This window comes from Crinia signifera, chromosome 4 (assembly GCF_055691185.1).
Source record: "Crinia signifera chromosome 4, ASM5569118v1, whole genome shotgun sequence".
NCBI lineage: Eukaryota > Metazoa > Chordata > Amphibia > Anura > Myobatrachidae > Crinia > Crinia signifera.
In genome coordinates, this window is record NC_139220.1 from 307,446,655 (window position 1) to 307,474,624 (window position 27,970).

The window sequence follows — 27,970 nt, forward strand, 5'->3', positions numbered from 1 at the left end:
TTAATTAAATGTGGCCAAGAAAGAACGGCTAATGATTTAAGATCCACCCACAATTGTTCTACGTAATCAACAAATAACCTAACAACAAGCGGTATCCATTGAGCCTTCTACATTGACTGCCCTCCAGTCCGGGTGGTGTCTCTGTCCCCGAGCGGGTGATCCAGCGAAGGCCTATAGTCAACGAAGGCGAGCGCACCGAAAAACAACTATATACAATGAATCATCGTTTAACGAAGACCTGAACTAGACGTTGGACCTGAAAGGGTTAAAGCAAAATTGACACAATCTCCTCTATGTGGGGGTAATATGTCTTTGGGTTGTTTGGTTTTATTATATTGGTCATAAACTTGCCGTCCACAAGTATTTTCACAATCCTTTTCGCAACTTTCTAAGGCAGCGGTTCCCAAACTATGTGTCCCGACCCCTAATTTTCTTATAAGAAACATATGTTTTCCTTCATCAATGGTGTCTTATTAAATGCCAGTGACTGTTGGGTATGCTCTACCTGTCCCAAAAGTGCATGATATTGTTGAATTATATATTATTTTGAGCAATATACCACATTATCCATACACCAGAGTATACACCTCTCCTCTGGTGGTTTGGTACGGCTTCTTTCAATGGGTGATAAACCCTGTTCCTTATAGACGTCACCGAGTGCTCTTGGTGACCTGCTTAGAAAAGAAGAAGGAAAGGTCTACTATGAGGACCATGAACCTCTACTTGGCCTCTCTCCACAGTAGACCATTCTGATTACTGTGATGTCCATAACTGTTCCTCTCAAGCCATAAAACAGCTTGAACTTTTCTTTTATATTGTCCTGTAAGCATACAGTCTATTATAGACAATGTTCTCCATCTTGATTGAAGAGCTCTCCTAAATTCAAATCAGTGTCTGCACACAATTTAGAGCTTTTTAGGTGTTTTTAATATTGGGTTTCTCACCGTTTTGCAATGCGATCTAGGTGTCTTTCTCAGCAACCTTTATAGCTGCATCTGTTGTCCGCAATACGAGCCAAGGATCGTCTCATTGTAAGGGAACCTGAACGCAGCAAGCTTCTCACCATAACATGGTCAGGCTGTATGTTGTGTGCTGGACCAAATGGAGAACTTGGTTCGGACTCTTGTTGAGCTTGACAAATATATTGCAACTGCTTAGATATTTGGATGCAATATTGAAAAGTCAAATCATGTTGCAATTTTAAAGCCACGTACACACGGTCCGATGGGTACCCCGTGCTGACAGATACTGCTCAGCACAGATCGCTCAGCACAGATCGATCAGCACACAGCGATGCACCAGTGATGTGTGCTGAAGCGATCTGGCACGGCCAGTCTTCTCTGGTGAGAGAACACTGGAAATGACTAGATTTACACTGCATGCAGTATAAATCTAGCCCGGTGATGGTGACACGTGGGACAACACATCGCCATTGCTGGGGGGGGCCTACACATGGAGCAATCTGTGCTTAGTTTCTAAGCGACCTAGTCAGATCACTTAGAAATAATCACCCCGTTCACTATTTTGCCCACAGATCTCCGAATTTGGAACGGGCGCTGACGTTATATGACCTCAGCCGCTCACCTCAAGCAGACATCGTCACGCCTGCATTTGTAGGGAAAGTCCTACATTTATATGGGGATACCCATAAAACACTGGGCGCTCCCCCTGCTTCTGCCCCCTGCCCATCCTGCCCCCCCCCCCCCCATTCCCAGAGTGAAGTTCAATCACTGCAACCTCCTCCTGTAACTGGATTGCATTTTCCAGTCCTTTTACCATTTGTGAATGTGCAATAGGTGGTCCTGAAGCTGTTAGATAACCTCTATGCTTCCAAACAGCACCAAAGTCTTGCACCATTCCAATGTTGAATCTTTTCTTTCCCTCAGCTGCAGTATGTGGTATGATCTGATCAATGCTGTTAGTTCAGCAACTTGCGCTGCATGTGGCGGACCCAATGACTTGGCTTTTATGATTTAATTATGGCCCTTATTCAGATCTTATCGCAGTACAAATTTGTTCTCAAAATGGCCAAAACCATGTGCACTGCAGGTGGGGCAGATGTAACATGTGCAGAGAGAGTTAGATTTGGGTGGGGTGTGTTGAAACTGAAATCTAAATTGCAGTGTAAAAAAAAAAGCAGCCAGTATTTACCCTGCACAGAAACAAAATAACTCACACAAATTGAACTCTCTCTGCACATGTTACATCTGCTCCACCTGCAGTGCACATGGTTTTGCCCATTTTGAGAACAAATTTGTACTGCGATCGAATCTGAATAAGGGCCTATGTGTAGTGATTACGGGTATGGATCATTGGTTAGACAAAAATTAGGTCGACAAGCATTAGGCTGACACCAATAGGTCGACATGCATGAAGGTTGACATGACGAAGGTCTACATGGGGTTAGGTCCACAGGGTCATTAGGTCAACACAAGCATTAGGTCAACATGGACAAAAAGTGCATGGCTCATTGTGCTCGCCATGCTTCGAGCACAGACATTATTTTCTTCTCCCCTCACACCCTAGTGGATGGTAGGGCATGCAAATGCACAGGCTGAGGAGAAAATGGCCCAGTCAGTGGGTAAAGGGGGAAAACTTTTTTTAGGTATCCCGTGTTTGGGGGAGTTATTTTGTTTCTGTGCATCCCGTGTCTCCTGTGTGATAACTGTACTGTCCCTGCTACAACTGTGCTGTCTTTGCTAATGCTGTCACCTGCCCATCTGCTGCAATGACCAGTGGTACCGCGGATGGCTGCCTAGGCGCTGTGCAGCTTGGCGGGTGTGTGTTCTCTGTGTGATAAGTGTACTGTCCCTTCTTGTATTATTACCTACCTGGCTGCTGCAATGACCAGTGGCGTCGCTGATGGCTGCCTAGGCGCTGTGTAGTTGGCGGGTACGTGTTCCTGGTGTGATAACTGAACTGTCCCTGCTTATACTGTTACCTACCTGGCTGCTGCAATGACCAGTGGCGCCGCTGATGGCTGTCTAGTCGCTGTGCATGCTCTCAATGTAATGTGTATAATGTCTCTATGGAATGTATGTAATGCCCCCCCCCCCCCATTTCATCCCTGCTTGATGCTGCACTGTAATCCACAAAAAAATCCTAGTGTGCGCAAGAACACATGGCCAATAAAGTTGATTCTATTCTATTCTATAAGTGAAAGGAGAAAAACAAAAAGTGGAGTAATAAGACTAAAAATAGAGAGTGGAAGTCTTCTTGAGGGGGACAATGTAATAGCAGATCATATTAATAATTATTTCTGCTCAGTATTCACTGCTGAAAGAGAGGGGAAGGTGACAGTTAAGTTGCAAGTAGTCAGAAAACTGAGGGAGAAACAAGTACACTTACAGAGGAGAAAGTCCTCACAGAACTCTCAAAACTGAAAGTGGATAAATCAATGGGGCCAGACTGGATACATCCAAGGATACTAAAAGAGCTTAAAGGGGAGCTGATAAAACCATTAACAGAATTATTCAACCAGTCACTATCTACAGGAGTAATCCCAGAGGACTGGAAAACAGTGAATGTAGTGCCACTGCACAAGTGGAAGCAAGGAAGAGGTAAGCAACTATCGACCAGTGAGCCTTACATCAGTAGTAGGGAAACTGATGGAAACACTCTTAAAACAAAGTATTGTAGAATATCTCAAAATTAGCAATTTAGAGGATCCAAAACAGTATGGGTTTACTGGGGGAAGATCATGTCAACCAAATCTTATTGACTTTTTTGACTGGTTGATTAAAGTAATAGATCAGGGTGGGGCTGTAGATGTAGCTCATCTAGACTTTAGCAAGGCTTTTGACACTGTCCCACATCGCAGACTGTTAAATAACCTTGAAAGCTTGGGATTGGATTCTAAGATAGTTGAATGGATAAGATCTTGGTTGCAGGACACAAAACAGAGAGTTGTAGTAAATGGAGTACAGTCAAAGGAGGGAAAGGTTACAAGTGGGGTACCCCAGGGATCTGTACTTGGACCAGTCATTTTTAATATCTTTATTGGTGATATTGCAAATGGAATTGAGTGTAAAATGTGCCTTTTTGCAGATGACAAAAAGGTATGCAACAGGGTAGAAACACCAGGAGGGGTAAAACAAATGATTGATGATCTAAGTAGATTAGAGATATGGTCAAGAGCATGGCAACAACAGTTTAATGCCAAAAAATGCCAATATCATGCACTTGGGTCTCAAAAATCGAAAGACTCAATATAGTATAAATGGCACTATAATGGAAACTACTGAGGAAGAGAGGGATCTAGGTGTCACTATTTCAGGGGACTTAAAGGCAGGTAGGCAATGTAACAAAGCAATGAAGAAGGAAAGTCAGATGCTTGGTTTCATAGGGAGAGGTATCAGCAGTAGCCCTGCTTGGGGTCTGAACAGCATACCCCAAGCGGGGCTACTACGCTGATTGAAGTGTACCTCATTGCTCCAAGCTCCTTGATAAAGGTCCTTGAATGGGACCGAAACGTCGGAGCATTTATGGAGAGTAACACCACTTTGCTAATAAATTGCCTATTATTGGAAAACTAAGACGAACCCTCTTTTTCATTTAAAGAAACTGGAGAGTGCTCCATCACCACCCACCTTCTGGTGTGTGGATTCTGGACTACATTTGGTGCATGTCACCGCATGCATCTTAGATGGGCACCCCATTGCTGTAAGGCTGAGTGAGAGTGCAGGTTTCCCTCTTTATATATATATATATATATATATATATATATATATATATATATATATATACAGGTCGAGTATCCCGTATCCGAATATCCGTTATCCGAATTATTCCGAAATACGGACATTCCAGAAAGTGAAAAAAATTTTTTTTTTTGCTAAAAACTCACTGGGGACATATGTAACAGCATCACTGGGGACATGATATGTAACTGGCACTATATATGTGCAAGACAATGATTGCTTGGCATTCAAATTCAGTGCTGAGATAGTACACACATTTTGTTTCACGTTTTGAAACCTTGTTTTTTGAACAATTAAAATATGTTTGTGTGTATTTTATGTGGTAATAAAATATATTTGTGTGTATATTATGTGTTTATACAGCATAAATGCAAGATACTTCAAAATACATCATTGAAATATTAAAATATTCCGAAATACGGAATAATCCGTTATCCAAAATTCTCCTGGTCCCGAGCATTTTGGATACGGGATACTCAACCTGTATATACTTTCATCAGTCCTGATAAAATAGGTGAACATACATGAATACACAATGACTAGCATTATATATTTGACAGAAGTAAGATCAAAACGATTTTGAAGTGCTCTACTTGGTCTTCAGGATATATATGTGAGTGAGTGTGTGTGTGTGCGCGTGTGCGTGTGTGTGTGTGTGTGTGTGAGTGAGTGAGTGAGTGCTTAGAGCCCCCACCTGCACTATGGAGCTATTGCTGCAGCCCAGGGCCACTGCTGGAAGCTACAATTACTGACCAAACTTAAATATGGACTGATGACCGGGGTCAAAGGTATTTTTACCTTATAGACCTGGGGATCCAAAAGTGAGCAAATAATATACACATTAAATATCTTGTTGGATACTCACCATTGGTATTCTTCTCAGTCTGAGAAATGTGATAAAACTAACCCTGTGCAGGATCAATTTGTATGATTAAAAGAAGTTGTGTTCAATTGAAGCCATTCACATAAATTCTCTCTGGTGTAGTTTGTGAATGGTCCCTATTGTGGTACTCACAGGACTCTTCAATTCAGAAAAACGGACACAGCGGTCTAGATAGATAGATAAATAGATAGATAGATAGATAGATAGATAGATAGATAGGCTTCTCATTGTATTATTTACAGTTTAAAGGACATGTGTGTTGTTTGTGTATGCATTGTGTGTGTATGTGTGTTGGGTGCTTTTTTGGGGGCCACAAAATGTTTTCAATCCGTTTTTATTTTTGTTTTACTAATTACATGCTAGTAAGATGGTTTACAGCCCTTGTTACTAGGAGGATCTCAAATAATATTTCCGAGAAAAGTCCCATCACAATTGTTTTCTTTATGTTTTGCCAGTTAACATACATTTAGTTGATCTTTAGATCTGTCACTTTTCTTGTAGATTCCTTAAAGAACAGGATGCCACCATGTCCATTATGGATATTTCTATGATGACCGGATTTGCTCCAGATATCAATGACCTAAATAAGGTGAGTTCCAAGGCCAGGCAACTATGAGAGCATATATGGATATGAGGATCTCATTATTACACAGACTTCAAATTGGCCTTATCGTTTTATAGCCATAATGTGGGACAAAACAGATACAGGGTTCATATAAAGACAATGGGCATTCTGAATTAAAACAACGAGATTCTCTCAGCCCTACCCTGTTGATTTATTTACATATTCTAGTTGGCAACATGTAGTTCTAGCATTTTCCACTGCAAACTTCACTATAAATTACTTAACAGAAATTACTTGTACATCTTTATATTATTTTACTGTTATTAGGGGTAATTTGACTTTGTATCACATATAATTGTGGCTGTCAAATGATGGGGTTTTTTGTGGCATCTTAAAAATAAATTATACTGATGAGAATCATGTTAATAAAAATCGGTACTTGTGAGTTATCTGGGCGCCCGATTTCTAAATCGGGTCGGATCGGGCACATCGCATCGCATCGCATGCGACCATCGGATGCGATGTGATGCGATGCGATGACCCGATTTTTCCATAGGAATCAATGTTAAAATGGAGTCCATTTTAACATGGAATTCAATGGGAAAAAGGGGTCCTTTTCATACCCCTACTATCCAAGTGGGCATGGAGTTGGATATAAACCTGTGGCGAGCGTAGCGAGCCACCGAGCCCGAAGCGTGGCGAGCGTAGCGAGCCCCGCGAGGGGACATAGAATACCGTCCCCTCGCGGGGCTCGCTTCGCTCGCCACGCTTCGGGCTCGGTGGCTCGCTACGCTCGCCACAGGTTTATATCCAACTCCATGCCCACTTGGATAGTAGGGGTATGAAAAGGACCCCTTTTTCCCATTGAATTCCATGTTAAAATGGACTCTGTCAATTTTAACATTGATTCCTATGGAAAAATCGGGTCATCGCATCCGATGGTCGCATGCGATGCGATGCGATATCGCATCGCATCGCATCTGATTGTATGCCTTAACTTAAGGCATACAATCAAAAAATCGGGCGCCCAGATAACTCATAAGTACCTAAAAATCCTTAAACTATTATATTTTTTTACACTACAAAAATATGCTCAAAATTTCATTTTTACCTTATCTGTGGATTATTTATTTATTATTTATTTACAGTTTCTTATATAGTGCAGCAGATTCCGTTGCGCTTTACAATTGTAGACAGTGATAAAACAAACTGGGTAATAACAGACAGACTTGGGGGTTAGAGGGCCCTGCTGCAAGCTTACAATCTATAGGGATATAGGAGGGAAACACAAGGACAGGCATCAGTAATAGCATAGCAGTCCCACCAAGTTACAAGTCCAGAAGGGAAGCTATATAATACATAAAAGCCTATAAGTGATAGGCTTGCCTGAAGAGGTGAACAATGTGATACGTTTAGTTCTTTTTTTTTGAGAAGTTAAACCTGAAGAAGAGTCACAGATATTACAGGATATTTGACAAAATGGCTACCATTCATCCATTCATGCATGGATTGTTTTTTTCCTAATGCATATATATATATATATATATATATTTTTATATATATATATATTTTTATATATATATATATATATATATATATATATATATATATATATATACAGGTACGGTATCCCGTATCCATACATCCCGTATCCAAATTATTCCAAAAACCGTGTTCAGGTGTTGCGCTAATGAAAAAATACCAAGCTGCAACTCTGAAATGTCTCTCCTGTTAGTGAAAGAGGTACTTTTTACTTTCACGGCGCCAGCATGGCGCCGCGCTACTTCCGGGTTACGCTCGCCACAAACTAAGTTAAATAAACGAAGTTAACGCCATGCCAACATGGATAGTTCATACCTCCACTATCCATGTTGGCATGGAGTTGATTTTAATTAGCGTGGCGAGCGTAGCGAGCCACCGAGCCCGCAGTGTGGGCGAGCGAAGCGAGCCCCGCAAGGGGACTCTGACGCGCGGCACCATGCTGGCGCCCTGAAAGTAAAGAAGCACCGTGAAAGACATAAGCAAAAGTTTATGGGAAAAAAAGAAAGATCAGAGTGCGCTCCAACTGTACCACCTAACATTAATCAATATGCAACATGATCCCACAATCATTGATTTTCCGTAGTCAGTAGAGATGTTCGGCAATAAGACGTAGACTTCGTTCAAATGGTGTTCTCTTTATTAAAAGAATCCCAACGCATTTCGTCAACACGATTACATCAGGGTATGATTTCATCAGCAAAGTATAAATTCAGATATCAGGTTTAAAACAAGGGGGCATTCCTTATGCCAAGTAAAAGTATATATTCAAGTTCACTAAATGGTGGTGAGGAAAAACTCACTGAGGTAAGTTTAACTTCACTCCGGACGAGTAAAAAGAGGCCATATCGATATGATTCACACTCATAAGTGGAACCACCCTATTAAGTGTCCACTTAAGAATATATTCCCAGCAGAATAAAGGAATCACCCATATGGATAAAGTTCATATATGGAACCACCTAAATAAGTGGTTTCATCAAATGTCAGACCCAGCAAAGAGAAAGAGGGTTAATCTGCCACAATTGAGATAGAGTAGCTCTCTCCTTGAAGGCTGACAAAATATATATGTATATATATATATTCTTGGAGGATCCGCACTCACAGCCAGCCAAGGTCATCAATTGGGGTTCCTAACTAGAGTGACAATCAATGTGTCCCAATAATATTCTGTGTATGGGATAATTAATCCACGATGAGCACTCACCAGTAAAAACATCCATCTTTTAATTTCGTACTTGCTTGTTATAATATAAAGATCTTACTTCAAGGATCCTCAGATCCTGTAGGTCGACGTTTCGGCCACTAGAGGGCCTTTTTCAAGACAGCTCCAAATACTCACAACTGCACAGTTCAAGGATTTCAAGTACATATATATATATGAAAAACAAGAAAAATGACAGTGCGCAAAGGTAATGTTGTTATTTAGAAAAGGTAAAAAATACCAGTCCCAGTGGTAAATGTCCTGTGTTGTAACAAGAATCAGGTGTTCTTGATTTCTACACCCATATGCAGACTTTAAAAAGCATTCCGCTTGTATAGCAAGCTGGCAGCTCCACTTGTGAACTTAAAGTTCTCTGATTCAAATAGGTCAATTATTCTAAAATAAAAGAAGATGGCCGCTCCAATGGTGCATTACCACTTAAAAAAACGATTTTATTCAGTAAAAGACTTATAACAAAGGGTGAGGTCACGTAACGCAGACAGCAGCTCAGAATTGCCGCAGTTTCACAGTGTGGAATGGTACACAGTACCTAGCAAACGTTGGAGCGGTTACACTCTCTCCAGCGTCACGCCGATGCTAGGCCACGCCCCTATGCATTTCGTCACACCGGACTTCGCCAGAGGGCTCTGACGAAGTCCGGAGTGACAAAATGCATAGGGGCGTGGCCGCTCCAAAGTTTGCTAGGTACTGTGTAACATTCCACACTGTGAAACTGCGGCAATTCTGAGCCGCTGTCTACGGTACGTGACCTCATCCTTTGTTATATGTCTTTTACTAAATAAAATTGTCTTTTTTAAGTGGTAATGCACCATTGGAGCACCCATCTACTTTTATTTTAGGACATATATATAAATATATACATATATATATATATATATATATATATATATATATATATATATGTATATATATATATATATATATATATTTAGAACAAGGAAGGCAGAAGAGGGCGCTTCATTGTGCATTAAAAGATTTTAATAACAGATCCAACAATACACAGATCCACAGTAAAAGCAATTGCTCGTACCAAATAGACAATCTCTGTGGGCTGGTTACCACACGGCATTAACATATACCACACAGGCAATATCAGCTCACGGTTCACTGGCGGGCAGATGGACGGCTCCTGGACGCTACAGCTGGCACACGCTGGATTGCGCTGCACGCTGTAGGAGGACACAGAGAAACCAAAGCCGGCTTGGAGCGGTGAGTGAAACGAGGACGGGCAGAGAGTCACAAGCCACGCCTTGACGCATTTCGTCACTGGGACTTCCTCAGAGGGCGTGGCTAGTGTGATATCTCACCCGAACTTAAGCAAAGCTTCAACCAATGAGATTAATCACAAGGCCGAATCATGTGACGCTGGTTGTGGCCAGCCTAATGGTTACATGCAATATAAACCACAATACATATGTATCAACAATCTAAAACATAACAATTCAAATATAAAATTTCACTATAATGCGGAAGGACATATACATTACTTTTCAAGCAAATTCATATCAATCTGTAGAAATAAACTTACAGCGGGGAATCAACACAATAGTTGACACTAAAATGTCGACATACCGCAAATAGTATACATATCTGATGTTTTACCTATATAATGGGCTATTGACCCAGAAGGTATATGCATATGAAAAAAGAGACATAAAATCATATCATAAAAATAGACCATTAACCGGTCATACAAAAACACATTAATATAAGGATAAATACAAAGAAGCGCTAGACAGTGTAGACTATTCCTACCTAATGAACGGGGTCATTTCATACCCTTCATTCAAGCCAGCAGGAGCGAGGGTGCCCAATTTTATAATCCACTGGGTTTCCCTTCTTATAAGGTGTTTGTCTATGTCACCTCCTCTTCTGCCCTGCTTAATCTGTTCTATGCCCTTAACAATAAGACCTGAAGGGTCACAGTTGTGAAACTCTTTAAAATGCCTGGGTATGCTATGATTAAGTACTCCAAGCTTGATATTACGGACATGTTCTAATATCCGGATTTTGAGGCATCTTTTAGTTTTTCCAATGTACCTAAAACCACAACTACACTTCAATAGATAGACCACATAAGTGGAGTTGCAGTTAATAAATTCATTAACTCTAATTTGGCCAAGTGTAACATGAATAAAGGGCCCCTTTTCCATGAAACTACAGATTTTACAATTATTACACGGGTAGTTCCCTTTCAAAGTAAGAAATGTGTCTGATACAGGCTTCACCTTTATATTTTCTAATTGGCTTTTAGAAACAAGGGATTTAATAGTATTGGACCCCTATATACGATTTTTGGAACATCTGGAATATGTTCTTTCAGGACCGGGTCGAGTTTTAGGACATTCCAATGCCTATTGAAGATTTTTTTACGTTCTCGATCCCTACTATTAAACTGTGTTATAAACATAGCATCATTGGTTTTACAATCAGAACGTGTATTGGTCTTATACTGTAAAAGGCTGGATCTATCAGTGTTTGAAGCACGCTGTAGGGCCCCTTCAATAATTCTGGGTGGGTATCCCTTCTCTTTGTATCTATTAACATAGATCTTAGCCTGCTCTTTAAACACGGACACATTCGAACAGTTCCTTTTGAGTCTCAAAAACTGCGAAAAAGGAATATTGTCCTTCCAGGGACCAAAATGGCTGCTACTGTAATCGAGATAACTATTTGCATCCACCTTTTTAAAAAAAGTGGAAGTCTCAATCTCCGATACCAGGGGAAAATTCTTAGCCGTTAAGAGAATATCAAGGAACTCAATGGTGGTATTTTGTAAATTATAAGTGAAATGCAGGTTGTACCGATTGACATTAATGGTTGACATAAAATCAATGAATGAATTTTCATCATTTTTCCAGATTAATATCACATCATCGATATAACGTTTCATTAAAACCACATTTTCCAGTAAACCATTTCAAAATGGTTTACTGGAGAATGTGGTTTTAATGAAATGTTATATCGATGATGTGATAGTAATCTGGAAAAATGATGAAAATTAATTCATTGATTTTATATTTACAACAAAAAAGAAAAAGAAACTCGGGGGGTACACTCTAGATCCCCCAAATTGGAACTATTCTGTTAATACATTTATATTTTTGATTTTTTAAAGAAAATAATTTATTTATTTTTTATCTGCTGTGCCCAATTAATTTTTGTTTATTGTGTTTTATTTAATAAATTTGTGATTTTTATTTTTATTTATATTTGTATGTGGATTTTAGGATTTTTTTGGTTTTCTATGGATTTTGTGGGAGTGAATATATAGATCATAGATCTAAAAGGCTGTGTGAAAAGAATTTTATACAAAAAACCCTGCGAATTCTTAAATTAATTTAGACAGATACTGGTATAATAAATTGGAGAAATATTGTTTGAAGTAATTCAATGTTTTGCCGATAATTAATAAATCATAAATAGTTGACCATCATATACCCCAACAAACACATCACCATCGATGTTCTGAGTGTTATCACTTAGTGTCAAGTGACCAGGGTCTAATCATTGGTCAAAATAATATATAAAAGATTGCAAAACATATCAAACAAAGTATTTACACCATTTCTATATACATATGTACAGTTGAGCGGCTCTCATCCGCACTTATATATTTCCCTCTTAGAATTGCTGCATGTAGCAATCAAGTGCTTGTGCCCTATATGGTAAGATCTCATGTGTCACATACAGATTTTATAACTCATATACTGCATTTATCACATTCAAAGCAGTGTTTGATTCAAACCTGCACACTTTCAGCATACTACAAATAATGCACTGTTAAGAATTGTAACTACACCATGCATTACCACTTTTTTGTAGAGGTTTTAGATAGCTGTAACATTTATATGGGACATGTATCCATTCTCTTAATACTCTTTACACTACACTACAAAATGTTACAGCTATCTAAAACCTCTACAAAAAAGTGGTAATGCATGGTGTAGTTACAATTCTTAACAGTGCATTATTTGTAGTATGCTGAAAGTGTGCAGGTGCCCCCACTCTACCTCTACATTGTGGATTACAAATCGGGTAAACTCCATTGTACCCGGGACTCCTTAATCATCGGACCAAGAAACATCATTCGGGATCCAAGAAGGAGATTAAGCAGCAACCATCGACTCACGGGGACCACATAAAAGCATTATCCGGATAAGTGGACACTATTCCAGATATGTGAGTGACTTTATTTTGACTGCATCTCTCCATTTTCCACCAACACAGTCCGAGGAGTAAGCCAATTATACCCACTAACAGGTAGATAAAGAGGGGCCACTTATTCAGAGAAAAAGGGCCCACCCCACAAGTGGAGCCGCTAAGTGCCAGCTATGCACAGATACAATCCCCCAACCGGTTATTAAGTGTACACTGTATGTAATTTTAATTTATTGCTGTTTTATCAATTATATCCTATTTGTAATATATATGTGATTAAAATTTACACCTTTCCAATAATTGATTGTAGAATCATTCCTCAAACAGCGCAGTTTCCATTTCTTTCTTCTTTTTTTGTGTTTAAAGAGCAGGCTAAGATCTATGTTAATAGATTCAAAGAGAAGGGATAACCACCCAGAATTATTGAAGGGGCCCTACAGCGTGCTTCAAACACGGATAGATCCAGCCTTTTACAGTATAAGACCAATACACATTCTGATTGTAAAACCAATGATGCTATGTTTATAACACAGTTTAATAGTAGGGATCGAGAATGTAAAAAAATCTTCAATAGGCATTGGAATGTCCTAAAACTCGACCCGGTCCTGAAAGAACATATTCCAGATGTTCCAAAAATCGTATATAGGAGGGCCAATACTATTAAATCCCTTGTTTCTAAAAGCCAATTAGAAAATTTAAAGGTGAAGCCTGTATCAGACACATTTCTTACTTTGAAAGGGAACTACCCGTGTAATAATTGTAAAATCTGTAGTTTCATGGAAAAGGGGCCCTTTATTGATGTTACACTTGGCCAATTTAGAATAAATGAATTTATTAACTGCAACTCCACTTATGTGGTCTATCTATTGAAGTGTAGTTGCGGTTTTAGGTACATTGGAAAAACTAAAAGATGCCTCAAAATCCGGATATTAGAACATGTCCGTAATATTAAGCATGGGGTACTTAATCATAGCGTACCCAGGCATTTTAAAGAGTTTCACAACTGTGACCCTTCAGGTCTTATTGTTAAGGGCATAGAACAGATTAAGCAGGGCAGAAGAGGAGGTGACATAGACAAACACCTTATAAGAAGGGAAACCCAGTGGATTATAAAATTGGGCACCCTCGCTCCTGCTGGCTTGAACGAAGGGTATGAAATGACCCCGTTCATTAGGTAGGAATAGTTTACACTGTCTAGCGCTTCTTTGTATTTATCCTTATATTAATGTGTTTTTGTATGACCGGTTAATGGTCTATTTTTATGATATGATTTTATGTCTATTTTTTCATATGCATATACCTTCTGGGTCAATAGCCCATTATATAGGTAAAACATCAGATATGTATACTATTTGCGGTATGTTGACAATTTAGTGTCAACTATTGTGTTGATTCCCCGCTGTAAGTTTATTTCTACAGATTGATATGAATTTGCTTGAAAAGTAATGTATATGTCCTTCCGAATTATAGTGAAATTTTATATTTGAATTGTTATGTTTTAGATTGTTGAAACATATGTATTGTGGTTTATATTGCATGTAACCATTAGGCTGGCCTCAACCAGCGTCACATGATTCGGCCTTGAGATTAATCTCATTGGTTGAAGCTTTGCTTAAGTTCGGGTAAGATATCACACTAGCCACGCCCTCTGACGAAGTCCCAGTGACGAAACGCGTCAGGTCGTGGCTTCTGACTCTCTGCCCGTCCTCGTTTCACTCACCGCTCCAAGCCGGCTTTGGTTTCTACGTGTCCTCCTACAGCGTGCAGCGCAATCCAGCGTGTGCCAGCTGTAGCGTCCAGGAGCCGTCCATCTGCCCGCCAGTGAAGAGTGAGCTGATATTGCCTGTGTGGTATATGTTAATGCCGTGTGGTAACCAGCCCACAGAGATTGTCTATTTGGTACGAGCAATTGCTTTTACTGTGGATCTGTGTATTGTTGGATCCGTTATTAAAATCTTTTAATGCACCATGAAGAGCCTTCTTCTGCCTTCCTTGTTCTAGATCAATTTCTGCCCATTTGGACCCAGGGTATCCGTGCATGCACGAGAGGAGGAGCTGCAGTCCCTACTTTTGGACTTTGGTGATATCATCCTATAGTGGTAACACTATGGACTTCTTCCAGCTGTTATACTAATTACTAATCAGCGCTCTGACCAACACCTTTTTCTGTGTTTCTAGTATATATATATATATTTTTTTTATTTTTTTTTCAGCAGGCTCCAGCAGGAACTGAGGCCCTTCTTCTAGTTCACTCTTTCTGACAAAATATTTCTTAGATGGACAAAACCATGTGCACTGCAGGTGAGGCAGGTGTAAAACCCCACCCAAATCGAATTATCTCTGCACAAGTAACACCTGCCTCACCAGCAGTGCACATGGTTTTGTCCATCTAGGAAATATTTTGTCAGAAGAGTGAACTAGAATAAGGGCCTCAGTTCCTGCTGGAGCCTTCTGAAAAATAGCCCTGTATATATATATATATATATATATATATATATATATATATATATATATATATATATATATATATATATATATATATATATATGTCCTTCATACTGTATTTTTAATTATTAATTCCCTATTATCTACTCTAAGACATTAGATTTATAGGTATATTATCATTTTTGTTATTCAAAATGTATTCCCTTTATCTACAGCTTAAAAACAGAGTGGACAGATACTTCTCAAACTACGAGATCAATAAAGGAAAAAATGATAAAAGCACATTAATTCTGTACCTGGACAAGGTGAGAACTTTTATTACCAAATTGATATTCCCTGTATATTTCCAATATGTTTGAATGTTTTTTTTCTATATATTGTGGACATTGAGAGATCTAGATCCATATAACTATGTAACTATGTAACTTGTGTTTAAAGGGGCCCATACACTGTGCGATTGCACCGTGTAATGCGAAGCGATGCGCGCTCCCGCGGGCATCTCATCGCACAGTACAAAAGTATGTGCTGGGCATATTTTTTTGTACTGCACTCGTATCGCATCACATCGCACACAAATCACATGCAAATCGCATACGTTGCGATGCGATTCAGCACATATCGGGTGCGATCATTGCACCGTGTATGGGCACCTTTAGGTCTATGTACCAATCATTGACATGTATATCATTTTATTCTCAGATATCCCACACAGAGGAGGACTGTGTAAAGTTTAATCTCTACCAGTACTTTAAAGTTGGACTTATACAACCTGCGTCTGTCACAGTGTATGACTATTACTCCCCAGGTAAGGGGTTATCCAGCCAGCGTCTGTCACAGTGTATGACTATTACTCCCCAGGTAAGGGATTATCCAGCCAGCGTCTGTCACTGTGTATGACTATTGCTCCCCAGGTAAGGGCTTATCCAGCCAGCGTCTGTCACTGTGTATGACTATTACTCCCCAGGTAAGGGCTTATCCAGCCTGCGTCTGTCACAGTGTATGACTATTACTCCCCAGGTAAGGGCTTATCCAGCCAGCGTCTGTCACTGTGTATGACTATTACTCCCCAGGTAAGGGCTTATCCAGCCAGCGTCTGTCACAGTGTATGACTATTACTCCCCAGGCAAGGGGTTATCCAGCCAGCGTCTGTCACAGTGTATGACTATTACTCCCCAGGTAAGGGCTTATCCAGCCAGCGTCTGTCACAGTGTATGACTATTACTCCCCAGGTAATGGGTTTATCCAGCCAGCGTCTGTCACAGTGTATGACTATTACTCCCCAGGTAAGGGATTATCCAGCCTGCATCTGTCACAGTGTATGACTATTACTCCCCAGGTAAGGGCTTACCCAGCCAGCGTCTGTCACAGTGTATGACTATTACTCCCCAGGTAAGGGCTTATCCAGCCAGCGTCTGTCACAGTGTATGACTATTACTCCCCAGGTAAGGGCTTATCCAGCCAGCGTCTGTCACAGTGTATGACTATTACTCCCCAGGTAAGGGCTTATCCAGCCAGCGTCTGTCACAGTGTATGACTATTACTCCCCAGGTAAGGTCTTATCCAGCCAGCGTCTGTCACAGTGTATGACTATTACTCCCCAGGTAAGGGATTATCTAGCCTGCGTCTGTCACAGTGTATGACTATTACTCCCCAGGTAAGGGCTTATCCAGCCGGCGTCTGTCACAGTGTATGACTATTACTCCCCAGGTAAGGGCTTATCCAGCCGGCGTCTGTCACAGTGTATGACTATTACTCCCCAGGTAAGGGATTATCCAGCCCGCGTCTGTCACAGTGTATGACTATTACTCCCCAGGTAAGGGATTATCCAGCCATGGTCTGTCACGGTGTATGACTATTACTCCCCAGGTAAGGGGTTACCCAGCCAGCGTCTGTCACAGTGTATGACTATTACTCCCCAGGTAAGGGCTTATCCAGTCCGCGTCTGTCACAGTGTATGACTATTACTCCCCAGATAAGGGCTTATCCAGCCAGCGTCTGTCACAGTGTATGACTATTACTCCCCAGATAAGGGCTTACCCAGCCAGCGTCTGTCACAGTGTATGACTATTACTCCCCAGGTAAGGGCTTATCCAGCCAGCGTCTGTCACAGTGTATGACTATTACTCCCAAGGTAAGGACTTATCCAGCCGGCGTCTGTCACAGTGTATGACTATTACTCCCCAGGTAAGGGCTTATCCAGCCCGCGTCTGGTACAGTGTATGACTATTACTCCCCAGGTAAGGGGTTACCCAGCCAGCGTCTGTCACAGTGTATGACTATTACTCCCCAGGTAAGGGCTTATCCAGCCTGCGTCTGTCACAGTGTATGACTATTACTCCCATGGGAAGGGGTTATCCAGCCAGCGTCTGTTACAGTGTATGACTATTACTCCCCAGGTAAGGGCTTATCCAGCCTGCGTCTGTCACAGTGTATGACTATTACTCCCATGGGAAGGGGTTATCCAGCCAGCGTCTGTCACAGTGTATGACTATTACTCCCCAGATAAGGGCTTACCCAGCCAGCGTCATGTTACAGTGTATGACTATTACTCCCCAGGTAAGGGCTTATCCAGCCAGCGTCTGTCACAGTGTATGACTATTACTCCCCAGATAAGGGCTTACCCAGCCAGCGTCATGTTACAGTGTATGACTATTACTCCCCAGGTAAGGGCTTATCCAGCCAGTGTCTGTCACAGTGTATGACTATTACTCCCCAGGTAAGGACTTATCCAGCCGGCGTCTGTCACAGTGTATGACTATTACTCCCCAGGTAAGGGCTTATCCAGCCCGCGTCTGTCACAGTGTATGACTATTACTCCCCAGGTAAGGGGTTACCCAGCCAGCGTCTGTCACAGTGTATGACTATTACTCCCCAGGTAAGGGCTTATCCAGCCTGCGTCTGTCACAGTGTATGACTATTACTCCCATGGGAAGGGGTTATCCAGCCAGCGTCTGTTACAGTGTATGACTATTACTCCCCAGGTAAGGGCTTATCCAGCCTGCGTCTGTCACAGTGTATGACTATTACTCCCATGGGAAGGGGTTATCCAGCCAGCGTCTGTCACAGTGTATGACTATTACTCCCCAGATAAGGGCTTACCCAGCCAGCGTCATGTTACAGTGTATGACTATTACTCCCCAGGAAAGGGCTTATCCAGCCAGCGTCTGTCACAGTGTATGACTATTACTCCCCAGATAAGGGCTTACCCAGCCAGCGTCATGTTACAGTGTATGACTATTACTCCCCAGGTAAGGGCTTATCCAGCCAGTGTCTGTCACAGTGTATGACTATTACTCCCCAGGTAAGGACTTATCCAGCCGGCGTCTGTCACAGTGTATGACTATTACTCCCCAGGTAAGGGCTTATCCAGCCCGCGTCTGTCACAGTGTATGACTATTACTCCCCAGGTAAGGGGTTACCCAGCCAGCGTCTGTCACAGTGTATGACTATTACTCCCCAGTTAAGGGCTTATCCAGCCTGCGTCTGTCACAGTGTATGACTATTACTCCCATGGGAAGGGGTTATCCAGCCAGCGTCTGTCACAGTGTATGACTATTACTCCCCAGGTAAGGGTTTATCCAGCCAGCGTCTGTCACAGTATATGACTATTACTCCCCAGGTAAGGGATTATCCAGCCGGCATCTGTCACAGTGTATGACTATTACTCCCCAGGTAAGGGATTATCCAGCCAGCGTCTGTCACAGTGTATGACTATAACTCCCCAGGTAAGGGCTTACCCAGCCTGCGTCTGTCACAGTGTATGACTATTACTCCCCAGGCAAGGGCTTATTCAGCCAGCATCTGTCACAGTGTATGACTATTACTCCCCAGGTAATGGCTTATCCAGCCAGCGTCTGTCACAGTGTATGACTATTACTCCCCAGGTAAGGGTTTATCCAGCCAGCGTCTGTCACAGTGTATGACTGTTACTCCCCACGTAACGGCTTATCCAGCCAGCGTCTGTCACAGTGTATGACTATTACTCCCCAGTAGGGAAGCCAATCCCGGAGCATTTTTTCAATCCCGGATTTTGGGATTGAAAAATGCCCAATCCCAGGATTCCCGGGATCGGCTTCCCTAATTTAAAAAACACACCCCGGCCGTCCCGCATATTTACTTACATGTGGGGTGGGGTGCGGTGCGGCCAGGTGTGTGGGTGGGCAGCCGGCCAGCCGGCCGGGTGTCTGTGGAGCCGGGCAGCCGGGTGGGTTGGCGGGCGTCAGGGGAGCCGGCGGGTGGGTGGGCGGGCAGCCGGCCAGGTGGATGGGCGGGGAGCTGGCCTGGAGGGTGGGTGGATGGGCGGGTAGCGAGGCGGGCAGCGAGCCGGGGGTGGGGGGGCGGTCTTCTGGGGAGCCAGCCGGGTTGATGGGCGGGGGCGAACGCATGCTGCACAGAGCCACACTGGCTCTGTGCAGCTGCTTGGCCTGCGCAGCGTGACCTCTGTACTCATCACGCTGCGCAGGGATGCACTGCCGGGGAAGGGAGAAGCCGGGCAGCGTCTGAGCACACGCTCAGACGCTGGCCGGCATTAGACTGCGCATGCGCAGTCTAATCCCGAAATCCCGGGATTGGAAACTCCAATCCCGGGATTGAAATCCCGGCGTTTTAGGGGCCAAATCCCGGGATCCCGACGATCCCGATCCCGGGATTGGCCACCCTACTCCCCAGGTAAGGGGTTATCCAGCCAGCGTCTGTCACGGTGTATGACTATTACTCCCCAGGTAAGGGGTTACCCAGCCAGCGTCTGTCACAGTGTATGACTATTACTCCCCAGGTAAGGGCTTATCCAGCCTGCGTCTGTCACAGTGTATGACTATTACTCCCATGGGAAGGGGTTATCCAGCCAGCGTCTGTCACAGTGTATGACTATTACTCCCCAGGTAAGGGTTTATCCAGCCAGCGTCTGTCACAGTGTATGACTATTACTCCCCAGGTAAGGGATTATCCAGCCAGCATCTGTCACAGTGTATGACTATTACTCCCCAGGTAAGGGATTATCCAGCCAGTGTCTGTCACAGTGTATGACTATTACTCCCCAGGTAAGGGCTTATCCAGGCAGCGTCTGTCACAGTGTATGACTATTACTCCCCAGGTAAGGGCTTATCCAGGCAGCGTCTGTCACAGCGTATGACTATTACTCCCCAGGTAAAGGCTTATCCAGCCAGCCTCTGTCATAGTGTATGACTATTACTCCCCAGGTAAAGGCTTATCCAGCCAGCGTCTGTCACACTGTATGACTATTACTCCCCAGGTAAGGGCTTATCCAGGCAGCGTCTGTCATAGTGTATGACTATTACTCCCCAGGTAAAGTGGCACATCACCAACGCGTTTCGTCCACTAGACAGTATTTTTCAAGGTTTCACGTTTGTATGTTATCACTGCTGATAATCTTACCTGAGCCAATTTCAACCCATTTTTTTTAACATGATAAGCAGATGTTTTAGCTCAGTTATACAGAGGGGCAACAAGTGATTGAGAGCGTGTAATTATTACCCAAGGGTGTGCTTGTTGGAGGAGCAAATTCAGTTTACACCTGGGTTATCTCTGTGTGACCACTGCACCCTCTCCTGTGCAACCATTGGTGCCCCCGTGTGATCACTGCCCCCTCCCCTGTGCAACCACTGGTGCCTCCTGTGTGATCACTGCCCCCTCTCCTGTGCAACCACTGGTGCCCCCTGTGTGATCACTGCCCCCTCTCCTGTGCAACCACTGGTGCCTCCTGTGTGATCACTGCCCCCTCTCCTGTGCAACCATTGGGCCTCTTGTGTGACCACTGCACCCTCACCTGTTCAACCACTGGTGTCCCCTGTGTGACCACTGCCCCATATCCTATGCAACCACTGGTGTCCGCTGTGTGACCACTGCCCCATCTCCTGTGCAACCACTGGTGACCCCTGTGTGACCACTGCCCCTTCTCCTATGCAACCACTGGTGTCCCCTGTGTGACCACTGCCCCATCTCCTGTGCAACCACTGGTGACCCCTTTTACCTCTCCTGTGCAACCACTGGTATCCACTGTGTGACCACTGCCCCTTCTCCTATGCAACCACTGGTGTCCCCTGTGTGACCACTGTCCTATCTCCTGTTAAACCACTGGTGTCCCCTGTGTGACCACTGCCCCCTCTCCTGTGCAGCCACTGGTGTCCCCTGTGTGACCACAGCCCCCTCTTCTGTGCAACCACTGGTGTCACCTGTGCATCAGGGCATGGCCATGCCTTCATGGATGTTTTCATGCCTCCCTCAGTACCAAGGCCCTTGGCTGCTCTCAGCGGCACTGGCAATATAGATACAGATGTGGGCAGTGATATTGTTGCTGCATTTGTGTGTGACCGTGTATGTTGTTCAACTATCTTTTTTTCCCCTCTTTACAGAAAACCGCTGCACTAAATTCTACCACATGGATGAGGACAGTAAGCTACTGGGTAGGATCTGCCAGGGAGAGCTGTGCCGCTGTGCTGAAGGTAACATACATGGGAGAGCATTGCTCTGGGCATCTAACAGTAAATGTACATATAGTCCAGATGTTCTAATAATGTGTTTACATTTACACAACACTAATGACAAAAAGTAACAAGTATCTATTAATAGATAATTATTATTAAACCAAGTTGTACCATTCACTGCCCCCTGTTAATACTGTACTTAATACACAAAGTATGTACAGGCTTGCATCACATTGGAAAGCCAGGGATTTATTTTGATTGGGTTCTATAAACATATCTCGGACAAGAATTTATTTCTAACCAAAGTCAAAGTGTTTAGCAGGGTTGGTTAGAAACAACAAATTATGAGTTTGAAAATCCAATAAGTGGACAACCACTGCTCAGGGGCACTATGATCCACCGCTGCCATGGGGCATTTATAGTATGAACCACCACTGCTCAGGGGCATTCCAGTACGTACCACCACTGCTCAGGGGCATTCCAGTATGATCCACCACTGCCCAGGGGCATTCCAATACGAACCATCACTGCCCAGGGGCATTCCAATATGAACCACCACTGCTCAGGGGCATTCCAGTACGTACCACCACTGCTCAGGGGCATTCCAGTATGTACCATCACTGCTCAGGGGCATTCCAGTATGAACCACCACTGCTCTTGGGCATTCCAGTATGATCCACCACTGTCCAGGGGCATTCCAGTACAAACCACCACTGCTCAGGTGCATTCCAGTACGAATTGCCACTGCTCGGGCATTCTAGTATGAGTCACCACTGCTAAGGGGCATTCCAGTATGAACCACCACTGCTCTTGGGCATTCCAGTATGAACCACCACTGCTTAGGGGCATTCCAGTACAAACCACCACTGCTTAGGGGCATTCCAGTTTGAACCACCACTGTTTAGGGGCATTCCAGTATGAACTAATACTGCTTTGGGGCTTTCTAGTATGAACCACCACTGCTCAGGGACATTCCAAAATTAAATACCACTGCTCAGGGACATTACATTACAAACCACCACTGCTCAGTGGCATTCTGGTAAAAAAAACACTCAGGGACATTACGGTATGAACCACTACTGCTCAGGGGCATTCCAGTATGAACCCCCACTATGTAGGGGAATTTCAGCAGAGGTATAAAGATCTTAAGAAGTGTGTCACAAGAAAATTATTTTAAAGAATTTCCCTGCCATACTCAAGCTGTTGAGAGGACAGAGGACCTGTGGCAGTTATTGAAGCTTCTTAGCAGGTTTTCAGAGCCAAAGCACATCACAGCTTCATTCTAGAATCTTTGAGGTCCATACAGATTATTCCTTACTTTGATACTAAGAAGGAGTACCATGGCATTTCTTCTGAGCAGTTAGCATCAAAACCTAAGTGCTCTAAAAATAACATACCTTACCCATGGTTGGGTGGCTGGGTTGGGTAAGGGCGGAAGTCACAGTGTAGCCAACTTTTCAAGAGCTGCATACATTTCATAGATTAACTATGCAACAAGATAGATAATTCGATATTTGTCAATGTAATGTTTTATGCCTGTAATTAAGGGGTTAGAAAGAATCAAATTAGGCTTCCTCTAAAATTTCAATATTCATGAGCTAGAAATCCTGAACATAGTTGCTTTCAGGTGAATATGTGACAATGATGGTATTTCAGGGAATTTGTGCAATATTTTTTTTTTTTTTTTTTGGGGGGGGGGGGGGGGGCGCTGTATTCCTCTTAAATATCTACCCCAAAGGTGTGTATCAAACTGAGTTCATCTTAACCTGAAAACAACTTAATTGCCAAATTATGTGACACAATAATACTGTGCTTTCACCTGAATTACAAAATATCCTAATTTGTGTCAGATTTTCAAAACTTTAAGCACCCTCTGGGGATAGTAAAAAAACGACTATTGTTATGGGTCCACAACTTTTCCGCATTACTAGAATTTCAAACTCACTATTTGTTTTTTTTTTCGACCCACCCTAGTGCTTAGCCACAATTTACAGACTGATGACCTTTGATCTCTTGTGTTGCAGAAAATTGCTTTTTGCAGCAGCAATTACAGGAGGTTACTGCCAAGAACCGACTAGAAAAAGCTTGTGATGTGGCCGTGGATTATGGTAAGATAATATTGATATTATATAATGCTACAGCTAGAAACCAACATTTACAATTTTACAATCTTTGTTATATCATAAATCACTTAACTCAGTGGTTCCCAAAATGTTTTGGGTCACAGTGCACTAGACCCCAAATTTTTTTTTTTACAGAGCCTCTAGTGCCTAGACCAAAATGTATTTATTAAGTAAATATTTAATTAAATGATTTGTGTTCATAGATCACCCTTATGTTTAGCTATGTGGTGAGGGACACAATTCACTCCTGATTATCCACATACAGTATTATATGATTGGAAGCCACAAGCTTTCATTTGGCCTATTATTTATCATAAAAAATATTGCATTGTTCCTAGAGCACCAACCCAAGGCATCTTTGCAAGTGCACCCCTAGGTGCCATGACACCTAGGTTGGGAGCCACTCACTTAACCCTTGGTTACTAAAACTTATCAAAGGTTTTTTTCTTTTTCATTCAGTCGTCAAGACCAAGCTCACTGCCATAGAGCACAAGGACAGCTACGACAACTACATGATGACTATTGTTAACGTCATTAAAGAAGGTAACTCTACCATAACACGTGCAAATCAACTATTTTTGAGGGGACGCGGATTACCCATCAAAGAGCAATAGTCGCGTCGGGGGGATTGAATAGGCGTATACACTGTACGCGATGTTCGCGATGGCTTTCAATGCCACCGATTTCATCACAAACTTTAATTATCGCGTCGGTCGCGTCGCGGTAATTGAAGAATAGTACACGTTGCCTGCGACTGATACATTCACCAGCATCGCGTCCGTCGGGGTTGATCGCGGGCCTTATAGTGCACTAAATAAGGGGCACGACCGATCACGACGGTGGCCGTGCTAGGAAACAAGTACCCAGAGGAGAAAAGGGCATTGGTGTAATGGTTTCAATAGTTTAAATTAGCAAGATTGGCCTTTTTTAGATAAAAAAAAATATTTGTTTTACAATAAATGATGTCCCTCTAGACATAGAACCATGTCCTATGGCTTTTAAAATATTCAGAGAGTGGTCAATTATTGTAAAACTTAGGATGGACAATTATTATAACATATCCCTTTGTACAATGTATAAAAATTAACTTAAACCTTGAACAATGAATAAATCATTAAACACAAATACAATGATACAATTTTCAATCCCCAAATCCCAGTATGAGACCTCTGTCAGCTGGAGGGAGCGTGGACTCTTCTTGTTCTTACTCTGTTTTGTCTTCTGTACGGTTATGGTCACACGTCACTGTTTTCCAATCCTAGGCACAGAACTGAATATTATGGGTGCAACACGCAATTTTATCAGTCACAAAAAATGCCAAAAAGCCTTAGACTTGAAAGAAGGCCGAGAATACCTGATCTGGGGTGTCAGTAAAGATCTCTGGAACACGGGTCCTGAGTAAGTACTACTAAAGGAACATTGAGTAAGACAAGTCACCAGTAGACTCTAATATGTATAGTTGGTGGTGGAGTACCATTGGAGCCATGTTGTAACGCTCATAGTGGCATTACATCATGGCCGTAATATCACTTTTATAAACCTCTAACCCATACAAGGGTTTATTATAGGGTCTATTGTGAGCTCTCCAGCCTGTGATTATTATTCTGTAGCTGCCCACAGCTTAATTCCATTATTTGCCTTGGATGTCTGCTGTCTGCCTCTGCCTGGTGGTTCCTCGGCTGCCTCTTTTGGGATTGAAGTGCTACCGGTGATCCAGTGATGGGCTTTTGGATCTGTGGCCTGCTGATAGGTGCAGGATAGCTGTGAACTGTGGTTCAAACCCTTCTTGCGGCTATTGTTGGGGAACTGGGGCAAGATATGATTGGGGCTGGTGTTTTTGTTTCTGGCCACGACTGCAAGCTATGAGGAAGGGAATGGTCTGAAATAACAGTTTCTAGGTCAACTCCAAAAGGTCGACAGGCACAAGGTTGTGCTAAACAATAGGTCAACACATGAAAAGGTCTACATGCATTTCTATAGGGGTTTTTTTTGTATCGATTTGTAGATTTTAGAATACAGACCCAAAATTATTGTACAGCTTCTCCTCACATGACTCACCATGCTTCGGTCAAGGTGCCTAAGTTTGGTACACTTGAATGTTCCCAATCGTAGTCCACGTAGATGGTAAATTAAGAAAAACTTCAAAAAAAGATAATTTTTTACAAAAAACTTGTCAATATTTTCATGTTGGCCTCTTGTTCTCATTGAAGAGTTTAGATGGAGACCATCTACAAGTGCCTCCAACCCTTCTGTGGACCAGCTGTGTAGACTTCCATCATTGATCCCATTTCCTAGATCTTGTTTACATTAACCCTTTGCATGCCAAGTGAATTAGTCAAAATAGGTGTGAAAGGTGCCACTTAGACATTTTTATTCATCATAATCAGCTGTAATGTTTACCTTTTATATAGGAACTATATTCTTTTTTCACAATTTTTTTAATTTGAATTTATATAACAAATGTGAGCGCTGCTGGCATTTTGATAGGATATTTTGCACATCTCTCATACAGATGTTGGGAATCAAAGGGTTAAGGATACAAGGGAGACCTCATGAACAACAGGTAGTAGAGTTTTGATAGGGTCACCTAACACACACTCAGGAGTTATTTTCTTGTTTAGATGTTCCTACAGTGTTAATGTGTGTTACTTACATAACCTTTGCTCTTCCTACAGGTTTTCTTACATGATTACCAAGGACACGTGGATTGAGTATTTTCCAGATAACAGGGAATGTCAGAAGCCTGAGAACAGAGACCGATGTGAGGAATTATTGAGCTTTGCAGAAGAGTTGGTGGACCGCGGTTGTGCCCAGTAACTCACCATAGTCCTTACATATCCAGTCTACAATTCTACTGGTTTTATAAAATAATAATAAAATATTTTCTTTGGTTGTATTCTCCTTTTTATTTATTTTTATTTTTTAAACCATTATCAAATGTATTCTTTTGTAGGTGAAGCATGTGCCAGGCAGGAAATGGAGACTCTGGGTGGTCTGTTTCTCTATGATCAAAGGTGACAATTGTGGAACCAACTCTAACTAACACTCAGTATTAGCAACAGACAAAATAGAGAGCCTTATTCTGGTTCATGCCTTCTGGCAATTAGATGGACAAAACCATGTGCACTGCAGGGGAGCAGATGTAACATGTGCAGAGAGAATTAGATTTGGGTGAGTTATTTTGTTTCTGTGCAGGGAAAATACTGACTGCTTTATTTTTACACTGCATTGTAGATCTCACTGTGAAGTAAAACCCCACCCAAATCTAACTCTCTCTGCACAAGTAAAATCAATCCCACCTGCAGCGCACATGGGGCCTTATTCAGATCTGAGCTCAGTACAAATTTGTTTGTAAAATGGGCAAAACCATGTGCACTGCAGGTGGGGCAGATGTAACATGTATAGAGAGTGTTAGATTTGTGTGAGTTATTTTGTTTCTGTGCAGGGTAAATACTGGCTGCATTATTTTTACACTGCAATTTAGATATCAGTTTCTGCACTATACCTGTTACATCTGCCCAATGGTTTTACCCATTTTCCAAACAAATTTATACTGAGCTCAGATCCGAATAGGGCCCATGGTTTTGTCCAGTTAAGAAGGAATTTGCCAGAAGGAGTTAACCAGAATAAGGCCCAGAGTCCTGCAAAATCTTTTCCACATAGCAGCCCGGCGTCATATAAGACTCTCCTATTAGTTAGAGACAAGGCAAAACCATACAACAAATTGTTATCAGAGTGGGCTTCCATAGTATCACTTAATATAACCCTATGTCATGAAATAGAATGGTGTATTCTTCACACTTCATATAAATCGATGTCCATAGATGTTCAGAATAAGACGTGAGATTCATTCAAGATGATAGTCTTTATTAAAAACCAACCAACG

At 42.3% G+C, this 27,970-nt stretch overlaps 1 protein-coding gene and 1 long non-coding RNA gene across 2 annotated transcripts in view; both read left to right on the top strand.

Moving 5' to 3' along the window:
* LOC146075784 (complement C3-like) overlaps positions 1-26,980 on the top strand; it is a 172,236-nt gene extending 145,256 nt beyond the window's left edge. Inside the window, exons 34-41 of the mRNA XM_083185378.1 lie at positions 6,085-6,172; positions 15,734-15,823; positions 16,218-16,323; positions 21,890-21,979; positions 23,986-24,069; positions 24,544-24,627; positions 25,347-25,482; positions 26,760-26,980. Coding sequence (XP_083041504.1) covers positions 6,085-6,172; positions 15,734-15,823; positions 16,218-16,323; positions 21,890-21,979; positions 23,986-24,069; positions 24,544-24,627; positions 25,347-25,482; positions 26,760-26,901 — 820 coding nt within the window. The 3' untranslated portion in view covers positions 26,902-26,980. The remainder of the gene's footprint in view (positions 1-6,084; positions 6,173-15,733; positions 15,824-16,217; positions 16,324-21,889; positions 21,980-23,985; positions 24,070-24,543; positions 24,628-25,346; positions 25,483-26,759) is intronic.
* On the top strand, positions 25,489-26,242 carry LOC146075785 (uncharacterized). Its single transcript, XR_014473632.1, has 2 exons — positions 25,489-26,011; positions 26,197-26,242. It is a non-coding gene; the product is annotated as an uncharacterized LOC146075785 (long non-coding RNA).
* Positions 26,981-27,970: the final 990 nt, after the last annotated feature.